We start from the raw sequence: 11,844 nt of genomic DNA, 5'->3' as shown, positions 1-11,844 counted from the left end.
GAATCTTTTCCAGGCTTCTCATCTGGAGTATTTTATCTGTTTGGCTATGGTTGCTGCTGATGGGAGGGGATGAGTTCCTTGGCTGGGCACCCATTTGCAATGAATTTCCCCTGATCCCCTCAGGGAGGAGGCCGTGCAGGTCCCTGCCTGCTGAAAGAATGTGGGATGGCTCCAACTGTGGCCGTCGGGGATTTTTGTTATACACCAGCTTTCTTGCATCTGACTCTTGGGTCCATTTCCCTCCAGCAGAGGTGGCAGGAGCCATCTGGCTTGGGAACCACTGTCCTGTGGCCCATCCTGAACACATCACCCTGGCAAGTCTGGCCCTGGCTTGCTGCATGTGGTTTCACATGGGCCAGCAGGGTGATGAAACAGCTGGAGAACCTGCCTGAAGGAGCCCAGCATGTTGTTCAGAGATAAGATGTAGAGATAACTCAGTTTCTAAGCATGGAGGGAGGAAGTATGTTGGAGGTAGCTCTGCAGGACAGCACTAAAGGAGAGAGGACCTGGCCATGATGTATCCAAGCTGAGCAATAACTGGGAGATAACATGTGGGGTGAGTGGCTTGTTAAGTTTAGGCTGGGTACTCAGCAGGACTCAGGAAGTAGCCAAACATCCAACCAGCCCACATAAACCAAGGTTGGATCCATTTTGCATGCCGAGTTTCAATTTAGTGACAAACACTGATACAGGTATTGGCACAGGGCCTGCACAGCATGTGATGTTAACCTGATCAAAAGGTTTTCCCTGAAGTTCAGGCACTTGAGACTGGCTCTGGTGTTGGTCCTGGTACCCTGCAGCAGCACAGTACCAGCAGAGCAGAAGCCAACAGCAGTCCTGTAGCAATTTCCGTTGTATTATTTTGAGATCTGGTGGGTGGCTTCTTGCTCTCATGTAAACAGAAACTCTTAGCTTCATGCTTTCTTGGTAATTTCCCCTATGGTAGCTCAGGCTTCTTCTCCAGCTTTGGGTCCTAGGCCAGCATATGAACTGGAAAAGTGTATGAGGGTTTCTGCTGTGTAGCTGTTGTGGGGAAAGTGACACCTAAGGCTTGGATGAATGCCACAGCTGAGTGTGAGGACTTTGCTGGCTTTCTCTCTCTTCCCTGTGCTGTTCTCAGCATGCCATGGGCAGCAGCCCCTACTTTTAGCAGGCATTCTTGCCTGATGTGCCCAGGGTCCTACGCAAGAAAATGGAGGGGATGGACCACCCCTCTTCCCCATGTAGCAGGGGACACAGCTGACCCTCCACCCTGGGGCCCAAGCATGTCACCCGCTCAGGGGGAGCAGGAAGGGATTGCAGGACATGTCTAATTGGGAACACAGTTTGGGGTTCACATGCCACAGGGACAGTGCGGGGAAGCAATTGGTGGAGGAGCACCACAGACCTATGCATCTCAGTAGCACTGCTGCGTGGGGAAAGGGGTGTCTCTTGTTTTGTGCTGCCCCTAGGCAGACTGCCAGCCCCCTTCCCTGTGCTCAGGCTCCCAGTGGTCCATGAGCACAAGAAGGATGACAAGAGAGCTCTCTGCCAGCGCCTGCTATATCCCCATAGAGGACAAATTCCTAGGAGCTGGGCACAGCTGCTGACATGCATGTGTAGCACAGATGAGTTTGGTGGGGAGGTTGTATGCTTCCTACATGAGAAGATGCTGAGACCCAAAGCCCAAGACAAACACTGGGCAGACAGTGGTGCTAGCAGCCCTCTTGCCCAGTGGTCTGGTGACCTTACCTCCCTGCTTCAGAGCGTCCCTCAAAGCTGGGAGATATCCCAGTTCCAAAAGCCAGCCTGGTTCTCTGGAGATGCTGTTATACGAAATCGCTTGGCCAATAGCACTTCTCACCCTGCGAACTCGTGTGTGCAGGGACATGCCCTGCTGGCTGCACAGATTAACCCAGGACAGGCTCAGTTCTGCTTTGTCTCCTTGGCAAGCAGAAGCAGCGTGAGGCCCTAGGAGAGAGGGGAAGGATGCTGAACTTAATGCAGGTGAGGGACCAGCCCTGTGCCCTTCCTTGAGCCAGCAGTAGCAAAGAGAGGTGATTTAGTTCCAAGGCACAATCCCATTACGAACTCCTTATTCTCTTTTGGTGTTGAGACCAAGGCCAGATGGAGACAGATCTTTTTGTACCTCCCAAGGTTTTGGAACATTTACAACAGGGACTGACATCACTGGAGACCATCCCCTGTGCTGGTTCCCTTCAACCTCATGCCAGAGCTCCTGAGACAAGAGATAAGCAGCTCCAAGGACCATGCACAGTAGCCAGTGATGGGGAAAAAGGTGTAGGGCTGCATGATGTTCCCCTTCCATCCCATTTCACACGATACGCAAGCTGCACAGAGAGCCAGCTCTTGTCCTGGCATCTCCTTCAGGAGGATGCTTTTCTGATCCTTCTTATGAAGCCAGGAGATTAATGGGTGCTTTTCCTCATAGATGGAGTACCTGGGTATGATCTGCATTGCCACTGGCTGCCAAAAAGAGTAGATGTGTTAGCACTGTCAGGATGATCCTGATTTTCTTGTGGCTGAGGTTTTTTTACAGTTTAGCTTTCACAAAGAACAGGCACTAACATATGCTAAAGAAGCAAAGTTACTTCTTGCGGGGGAAACACAGCAGAGGGGTGAACTAACAGCACAATAATGGGATGGGACAGGATGGGAAGGGACGTGTGGCAGGGGTGGAGCTGCTTTTCAGGCAAAGGGGAGATGCCAGGAACAACCCAGACTTTCCAGCACATGCAGGTAGACACAGCGTGCAGTGCATCCCAGAAGTGGCAATGCTGCTCTGCCACTGCTGCTCAGAGCTGACTCCCCACTGTGGGTTCTGCCATGTCTCCCATGCTCTTTGGAGCCTGCAGTGCAAGGCTCGTAGGGTAAATCACAGTGGTGATATTTTAATCTCTCTGTGTCAAGATGATCTGAGCTGACAGGGAACAGGAGGAGAGGCTGGAGTCCTCCTCCAACCCTTGGAGAAGGAAGGTAGAAAGAAACAGAGCAGCAATTAAATCATGGTACTTGTGGAGACCCCAGGCATCTCCTCCTGAAAGGCTCAACCCACCCAGCTCCCCCCATGTGAACCTCCCGGGGTTGCCATGACAGGAATGCTCCAGATGCCCCTGAAATACCCCAGTCCTTCTCCAGTGTATAGGCAGTAGAGCTCTTCTCACTGGGGCAGCGCTGGGAGTTGGAACTCACCAGTTTAAGGGCACCCTCCAAGCGCCTTTCCACTGAATTCTGAAAAGGAGCATCTCAGTTACTCAGGGCACAGGAGGAAGAGAGCTCTTGGACAGGGAGCAATTTTGAAAGGCATCAGGAAGACCGTTTGCTGCACTCTTCCTCCACAGCTACAATTTAGGAGTGCATTTGGGCTGTCAGCGCTTCCATTGCAGTCCTCGGGGCTCCCTCAGCAATACGACTAGAGCAAAGAGGACACGCAGCCCGCTGGGCTGCTTTAGGCAGAATGTTGCCATCAAGTGGAGGGAGGTGGTCCTGCTCCTCTGCTCGGCGCTACCGAGACATACCTGCATTGCTGAACCAGCGACGGACTCCCCAGTACAAGAGCAAATATGACCATACTGGAAAGAGTCCAGCAAAGGGCTGATGATGCTGGGGGGACTGGAGCATCTCTGATAAGAGGAAAGGCTGAAAGAGCTCAGACTGTTCTCCCTGGAGAAGGCTCAGGTAGGGGAGCTTACCAATATACTGGTAAGTACTGATGGGGAGGAATGGAGAGGGGAGCCACACTGTGCTTAGTGATGCCCAGTGGCAGGATAAGCGGTGATGAACATATACCGAAATCCCATCCAAACCCAAGAAAATACTTGTGTATGCATGTGCATGCAGAGTGTGCGCTGTGTGTATGTGCTTCTGTATCGTGTGTATTGTGTGTGTATGCATGTTGTGTGTAGAAGTGTATTGTGTGTGTTTTGTGTTCTGACAGTGGTGTGTATTTATGTTGTGCGTTGTGTGCACAGTGCATGCTTTGTGTGCATGTGTGGTGGTTTTGTGTGTGTTCAGTGTTCGTGGGGTGGTGGTCCAGGGTACTTGGCTCCATGGGAGTGCCAAGGGGGCCTAAGAGCAGCCTCAGCCCCAGAGAGGCCCCAGATAGGGTCAGAGGCATGTGGGAGAGGGAAATGCGGGGCATATGAGGGTTTACGGGGCATGCACTGGGGAAGCTGAGGGTACCCAGGGGGTTATGAGACACAAGGGAGGTTGGAAGATCCTGCAGGAGCTATGGAGCATCCAAGAAAAGCAATGTGACACCCAAAAGGTGAGGATACCACAGGAGAGTTTGGTGCATATCCAGGGCAACAGGGAGACCCTGGGGGTGTAGTGAGGCACCCATGGGAGCTGTGGAGCACCCAGAAAAGGGAAATCTATGGGGCACAGAGAGGTTGGAGGCACCCTAAGGGGCTATGAGGCACATGGGTAGCCATGTCCACCTTGGACAGCGTTGGGAGCACTCAGAGAGGGGTAGGATCGCAGGGTCCCCCAGAAGCTGATGCCAGAACCCAGGCCTGTAGCATCTCTTTTATTGCAGGCCTTAACAGAGCCTCCAGTGGGAGGGAGGATCCACATTCCCCCCATGTCAAGCTTCACTGGGGAGGAGCATAGGTGCCAGCGAGGTGCACAGGCAGCCCAGCACGGCAGGAGACACGCACGTGGTGCTGAACCTGCAATGCCCGGTAGGAGCAAGGGGGCCGGTTGTTCCCCCCGCGCAGGCGGCAGGCTGTGAGGCCCACGGGCGTCGGGGTGCTGTGGAATCCCTCTGCATCAGGCGCCTGGGTGCAGGCAGCCACCAGCTCCTCAGCCGGAGCGTGCACGAAGGTGTTGGAGGGCTTGCAGGGCCGGCCGGCTGCCGTCACCTGCCGCCGCGCCAGCATGGTCTCGCAGTAGCGGTGTGCCGAGAGCGGAGATGTCCGGGGATGGTCCACGTGCTGCCGCAGGAACTTCTCATAGCGGGTCTCACCCACCGCTCCTGACAGCGCTGCCAGCACCAGCGCCATGCATAGAGCCCAGCCCACCATTGGCACCTGTGGGAAGTGGGGTCAGGGACATCCGGACTGCTGGAATCCCGACTGGAAACCCCATGCTGGATGCTCGATTCCTTTACAGGTTCCCCCTCCCGTACACCTGGTTTCCTTACAAATCCCTTCAAAATACATGTGGACCCCCCTTGGACACCTGGGCTTACGTGTGGATTCCACCTGGATGCCTGGGTCCCCTACAGAACACCCAATGGACACCTGAGTCCCCTACAGTTCTCCACTCCCCAGAAGCTTGTGTCCCCCATGGACCCCCCTGAACCCCTATAGATCCATGCCGTACCCCAGCACCTGGATCCCCTACATATCCACCCTTCCCCGCTGGATGCTTGAGCTGCTCACAGTGCCCTCCCGCAGACACTCTGGTCCCCTGCACATCCCTCACGCGCACCTGTGTGTGTGCCTCAGTTTTCCTTATGGCCTTGGGGTCTCCGGGATCCCTCCCACTCCTCTGCACCTCTTTTATACTGGGCCCAATGGGCAAGGATCCCGGAGGAGGAGCAGGACAAAGAGCAAGGTCCAGCGGATCTGTGCGGGCAGCCAGGTGAGGCCCACTCTGCCTGGTGCCCTCCCCCAAGGTCATTAGGCAGTCATTAACAAAGCACGTAACTGGCTGCGCAAGTCCCCTGGGATGCCCCCCGCCCGTGCTGCTCTGGACCACGCATTTGGCCTTCCCACGTGTCCCATAGAGGGGCAGGACACCTTGGTCCCCTTGTGTGCCCGACGAGATACCCGGTTGCCTGGAGACACAGCACGTCAGCATCACCTCTGGGACAGCTGTCAGGTGCTCCTGCCCCTCTTGCACGATGTGGTATGTCTATGGCTGCCCTGCACTGCTTCAGGAGCTCTGTCCCTTCCCACTGTGCCCCTGAGAAGTGCCCCACCATTACCTCGCATGGTCCTGGCTGCCCCACTGGGGCAGGAACTAGCAATGACACCCTTTCCCTCGACCCTCATGGAGAGCCTCATGGAGTCGCATAGAGAGCGTGTCTCCTCCGGAGGGAGAGGCACCACCCTCCCCAAAAGAGCTGGAAAAGCTCTAAGACCAGCCATGATGACGGCGGAGACTGCCCTGCCCTGTAGCGACATCTCTGGGGCTCTGCGGGTCTCCCGAGGCGCAGGAACAAGCTCACCTGCCCCTCGGCTACCGCATCCCCGCCCCGCCCTCCCACCTGCCCCCTCTCCCCCTACCCCCCGCACCGTTGGTCCCGTCCAGCAGTGGTAGGTCCCGGCGAGGAGCCGCCTCGTTCTCGCGAGAGAGCAGCCGCACTCTCGCACAACCGCGCGCGATTTGCTGGTTCCGGTCTTTTCGTGGCCAGGGCGGGACCATGGCGGTGGGCAAGAACAAGCGGCTCACCAAGGGTGGCAAGAAAGGCGCCAAGAAGAAAGTGTAAGGGCGGCCGGGACGGGATGGCACGGCGCGGGGCTCGGGGGCACCGGGCGGGGCGCCGCCGCGGCGGCGGGATGCCGCGGATGCGGGGCGGATGGCGGCGGCCGGGAGCAGGCCGCTGCTGTCATGGCGGCGACCGGGCGCGGGCCTCGGTGCATGGCAGTGGGAGGGGAGGTGCGGGCTGGGGACCGCTGTGGGAGCGCGGGTCCCGGCAGAGCTGGGTCTCCCGTGGTCCCGTCATGTGCCCGGTGCGGGGAGCGCTCCCGGCGAGTGGGAGGGCAGTGGCAGGGCTGTGCCCCGCGTCCGGCACCGGCCCCGGCTGGAGTGCTGCGAGCTGGGTGCCCAGGCGTAGCGGGTGTAGCGTGGTTTGCTTGCTGTGGAAGCAGGGAGTCTTGGGTGGTGGCGATGGTACACGGTGCGTTGTATGTGGTGTATGTTGGCTGCGGAAGTCAAGGAATGAAATGGGGTATTCGTGGGGAAGTTAAAAAGCCTGTATCGCTTCTGAGCAGTTGCTGGAATTGTAGCACGGTATAGCTTGTCATTTCAGCTTCATGATGTTTCTGCAGTTGATTTCATTCTTTCTGAAGTAAATTGAATGCTGCCTCCCTGTAGTGGGTAATGCTGTCACTGTTCACATACTTGCCATCCTGCCCACGTTAAACTTGAAAGCACAAAGTGTTGCCATTTTCGTTCCCATTTCACAAGGCATATGGGGAGGATGTTCTTACTTCAGCCCAGTTTCATCTAAGAAAAGTCAGTAAAACAAATCTTGTCTGCTTTATTTAAATTAAGGGTTGATCCTTTCTCCAAAAAGGACTGGTATGATGTCAAAGCGCCAGCAATGTTCAACATCCGAAACATCGGGAAGACGCTTGTCACCAGGACTCAAGGAACTAGTGAGTAGTGGGGCTTTATGCAGTAAAGGGAGAAGTGTTTATCCCGTGTGCTGGCTCCAAGTGAGACTCAGTTAAAGAACATCAGACAAATAGTTTTTACTCGTATTGTTATAAACCTGGAAGCTTAAAAATAAGATGAAAGGTGCCTCTAACTTAATTGCGTGATTTGAATGACTTTTCTGAAGTTGGCAGAGTGTTTAAACAAATAAGCTTGGTTGCAGGGAAGTTAGTACAGTGGGCTCCTTGCTTGTCAGGGAGTACCAGAATGTGGCTAGGCTACAGAAAGACACACCTGAAGTTTCTAATGAAGTGGTGCTGGGGTAATCTGATGAGTTTGAGGGATGCTAAGAACTAAGGAGTTACTCTGGTTATCAGAGGCAGATGTGGAGACTGGTACAGAAGGGTACTATGTGCAGTTCTGATATCCTCAACATAAGAAGGACATGGAGCTGTTGGAACAAGTCCAGAGGAGAATGATCAGGGGACTGGAGCACCTCCCGTATGAAGACAGGCTGAGAAAGTAGGGGCTGTTCAGGCTGGAGAAGACAAGGCTGTGTGGAGACCTCATAGCAGCCTTCCAGTATCTGAAGGGGCCCTACAGGGATGTTGGAGAGGGACTCTTCACGAGGGACTCTAGTGATAGGACAAGGGGTAACGGGTTAAAACTGAAACAGGGGAAGTTTAGATTGGATATAAGGAAGAGGTTCTTTCCTGTCAGGGTGGTGAGGCACTGGAATGGGTTGTCCAGGGAAGTTGCGAATGCTCCATCCCTGGTGATTTTCAAGGCCAGGTTGGACAGTGTCTTGGGCGATAAGGATGTGTGAAGTGTCTGCTCATGGCAGGAGGACTGGAGCTAGATGTTCTTAAGGTCCTTTCCAACCCTAACTATTCTGTGATTCTATAAAGACCATCATGTTCGAAGAGACTGAAATGTGAAACTTACAGGTAAAGTGATCTCTAGAGCTGGAATTGCTAACTAATGGGAGCACAGGTACATGTGTCACTGAATGGTGAAGGCTTTTTGTATGGTCTGGCATACCTCAGGAAAGGGGAGCATCTGTTAGAAATGCAGTGTGATCCACGTAAGAGGCATCAGTATTTTTGGAAGGTCAGCTGTGTAGAATGGTTAAATAGTTGCATTATACTATTCTAGTTTCACTTAAAGTTACAAAGATGAGCATTATTTTCAACTGTATACATGTGAAGTAAAAAAGGGTCATTGTAAACCAAGCATGAGTCGGCCAGTGTTAAAGTGGTTAGTTGTCAGAGCTGTACTCAGGATGGTTGTTGCTGATTTAGCTCTGCTGAGCACATGCTTCTCTTTCTGTTATGGTTCATGATTTCCAAATACTTTGTAATCACTTCCATTTAAAAGAAACACCAACCTCAAAGCTATTGCATACCCTGGGATCTGCTCTGTACTGGTATTTGTGGTCAGCGCCTGATACAATTACCCTAAAAAGATTCCTCACCAAATTAACAAAATACAATATTTGGTTTTAGGAGTTGAATTGATCTTGGTCAAGATGCATATAAGCTTCAGAGCTGCGAAGCTAGTGGCAACCCTTACTGTTAGACACCATAAAATGGAAATTCAGTATTTGATTTGAATAATGCGTTTCTAATGTTAATAAAAGGTTTTATTTGTTTCATAACACAGAAATTGCTTCTGATGGGCTGAAGGGTCGTGTATTTGAAGTGAGCCTGGCTGATCTGCAAAATGATGAGGTTGCCTTCCGTAAATTTAAGCTGGTAACTGAGGACGTTCAGGGCAAAAATTGTCTGACCAACTTCCATGGAATGGACCTCACCAGGGATAAAATGTGCTCCATGGTCAAAAAGTGGCAGGTGTGTAAAGCGCGAGGTCTGCGTTGCTGTCAGTGCCTCAGGGAAAGGAGGCAGCCACCGGTGCATGTACAGCTGCATTTGCAGTGGCAGCAGCAGATGTTAGTGAATGTCATGTTGAGAAACCTGTCCGTCATGTTGATGGTAAATGGCTGTTTCTCTTTTAGACGATGATTGAAGCCCATGTAGATGTCAAAACGACCGATGGTTACCTGCTGCGCCTCTTCTGCGTGGGCTTCACAAAGAAGCGCAATAACCAAATCCGCAAGACCTCATATGCCCAGCATCAGCAGGTGCGGCAGATCCGCAAGAAGATGATGGAAATCATGACCCGAGAGGTCCAAACCAATGACCTGAAAGAAGTTGTCAATAAGCTGTAAGCTCTGCCTCTGTTTTGTTGTTTCTTTCTCCCTTATAGTTTACATGGTTGCTTGTTGGCCAGTTTTCCTGGGGTACTTGGGGATTGCAGGTGCTTCACATAGTGTTTAGCAGAGATCAGGCAAACTGCCTCTCATGTTGATAACCCAGCACACTTTTCTTTTCAAAATACTGAATCTCTACATAGTATTTGGCTTCCATCAGCCATTGTAAATAAGTTTGCATAAATGTAGAATTAGGATCTCCAGAGATTTTTCAATTCATGTTTCTACAGACTAAAATTGTAACTCTGATCAGTTGGGGCTGTGAATGTTCTGGGTTCTTCTGATAGAAGGACGTTCTCCAAAGTGTGGTTTTTGCTTCCAGAAGTTGCACATTCACTCTCAACATGAGCATGCTTATACTATATCTCTTTTAATACTGCAAGGAATATGTTTTGACATCTAAATGTACTTAACAGAGTGAAGGTAGTATTGATAATACAGGCTTCTGTAGAATATTATGTATGCTTAAGAATTCTTTTAAGCCTGTGTCGTAGAAGAAGCAGAAACAGTGTTTAATGTTCTTGGGCCGCTGTGCTCTGGTTCCTCAGGATCCCGGACAGTATTGGCAAAGACATAGAGAAGGCGTGCCAGTCCATTTACCCACTTCACGATGTCTATGTCCGCAAGGTTAAGATGCTGAAGAAGCCCAAGTTCGAACGTAAGTCAGTTACTGCAGACTTCAGTGATCTTAGAGGAGGAGGTGGGAAGCTGTTCATTTAAAATGCATTTGCTCTTGGAGAAGATGTTAAAGCAGCATCATAAGCTTCAGTAGCTTCTTTACTACTAGTAAAGAAGCATGTCCTTCTAGTCCAGTGTTTGGCTTTCAGGAACTGCTGCTGAATGTTAAAGGCTTTGGCTTGGGAATGAGTGATGACAAAATGTTTCGGTCCCAAATGACATGGAATGATTCTATCTTCCCATTTTCTGACATTCCCATATAATGCAGCAGCCTGTTGTTGACTTTACATCTTTCTTTTAAAGAGAAAGTTTAATTTGCAATTTCACTGTGTAGCACTTCCTTCCCTGCTTGTTTTTGTCTGTCAGTTACTGCAGCAGCGTCTCCTTGCATGAGCCTTCTGTTCATGCCCACATTGAATCTTCTGGTGGTTTAATTTGTATCTGATGAGCAATTGAGTAATTTAAAACTGTTTGAAGAGGTGCATCTCTCACTGTTTATCACACTCCTTCTTTCTAGTGGGCAAGCTGATGGAGCTGCATGGAGAAGGTGGTGGTGCTGGCAAACCCTCTGGGGACGAGGCAGGCACTAAAGTAGAGAGAGCTGACGGATACGAGCCACCCGTGCAAGAATCTGTCTGAAACTAAAAATCGATGGAAAATAAAAGTTCTAATATACAGAGCTATTGCTTGGTTGCTTGTATTGCAGCTAGACAAAGTTGGCACTGGGTGTGTGGATGGGATTTTCATCAGGTAAACCCATTGCCTTAATTTAAGTAAAAAACCCTAGACTTCTGGAGATCTGCTTTTTACGACTGGTGGTGCGAGATGGGTGGAAGAAAGCAGACTGTCCTTGAAAGGGGGGTAGTACAGTACTAAGGGTTCTGAATGTTGGGGGTTCCCAGGAATTTCGGTCCTTGCAAAAGCAATCTTGTGGGCATGAGCAGAGGTTGCTGTGGTAACAGGTGCATTTAGGAAGAGCATTGTGCAGGGAAATGGGGGTGCCACACAGGGAAACCTGTTGTTTCTGGGAGTTTAACTTAGGGAAGTTGTAGGGATTTATCCATACTGCTTCCTTGAGAATTATGTATGCTTAAGCTTGGTGGCAGTTTGATATGACCTCTCATGGTATAGACGTGGTCTTTGAAAGTCAGAAGGTGTCAACTCAAGATTTTTTGCTAGGGAAGCAGGGTTTTGAGCAGTGCAGAATGCTCAGGAGCAGGGTTGTGCGTTCAGCCTCTATGAGAACTGAAGGGTAGGTGTAATCACAGTTAAAAACCCGGTGGAACCTGAGAGGGAAGAATTCTGCCATGAAATGGCAAAAGTCAATATTCAGAACATAAAGCACACTGAAGTGATTTGCTGAGTAATTCTGAGTGCTTTTTCCATCATCTGGTGGCATTTTTGCTGCTTGTTTGGCTTATGCAAGCTTAAATATTGAAAGAGTGTGTATTTCTGGCTAAGTATTGTGCACTGTGGGCATGTTTTGATTAGAATTGGGCAGCAAACCTAAACCTGTACCGTTAAATTGTTTGGAAGCTTGTGATTTAAAATCAGACAGTAAAACGGTTTTG

The 11,844-nt window shown here is 51.0% G+C and overlaps 2 protein-coding genes and 1 non-coding gene across 4 annotated transcripts; 2 read left to right on the top strand and 1 right to left on the bottom strand.

Annotated features, from left to right (window-relative positions):
- Positions 1-4,513: 4,513 nt before the first annotated feature.
- Positions 4,514-6,342, bottom strand: LOC133281287 (ribonuclease CL2-like). 2 transcript variants are annotated; one of them, XM_061476659.1, is made up of 2 exons: positions 6,243-6,342; positions 4,514-5,030 (listed from the first exon to the last, which is right to left on the bottom strand). In XM_061476659.1, the coding sequence occupies exon 2, from the start codon at positions 5,022-5,024 to the stop codon at positions 4,593-4,595; it is 432 nt and encodes a 143-aa protein (XP_061332643.1). In that variant the 5' UTR covers positions 5,025-5,030; positions 6,243-6,342; the 3' UTR covers positions 4,514-4,592. The 2 variants fall into 2 exon arrangements, with proteins under 2 accessions (XP_061332643.1, XP_061332633.1); XM_061476649.1 differs by lacking the exon at positions 6,243-6,342 and adding an exon at positions 5,434-5,575.
- On the top strand, positions 6,278-10,952 carry RPS3A (ribosomal protein S3A). The gene is made up of 6 exons (XM_061476672.1): positions 6,278-6,432; positions 7,225-7,328; positions 8,989-9,176; positions 9,341-9,549; positions 10,144-10,253; positions 10,791-10,952. Exons 1-6 carry the CDS (start codon positions 6,371-6,373, stop codon positions 10,910-10,912), a joined length of 795 nt encoding a protein of 264 aa, XP_061332656.1. The 5' UTR covers positions 6,278-6,370; the 3' UTR covers positions 10,913-10,952.
- On the top strand, positions 10,458-10,527 carry LOC133265002 (small nucleolar RNA SNORD73). The gene has a single exon (XR_009741829.1). It is a non-coding gene; the product is annotated as a small nucleolar RNA SNORD73 (small nucleolar RNA).
- Positions 10,953-11,844: the final 892 nt, after the last annotated feature.

The sequence above is a fragment of the Pezoporus flaviventris genome, unplaced genomic scaffold, assembly GCF_033815535.1.
Source record: "Pezoporus flaviventris isolate CSIRO_AGI_PZ_B2104156 unplaced genomic scaffold, CSIRO_AGI_Pfla_v1 ptg000002l, whole genome shotgun sequence".
Classification (NCBI taxonomy): Eukaryota; Metazoa; Chordata; class Aves; order Psittaciformes; family Psittacidae; genus Pezoporus; species Pezoporus flaviventris.
Note: the sequence above shows the minus strand (reverse complement) of the source record. Positions and strands in the feature narration are given on the sequence as shown.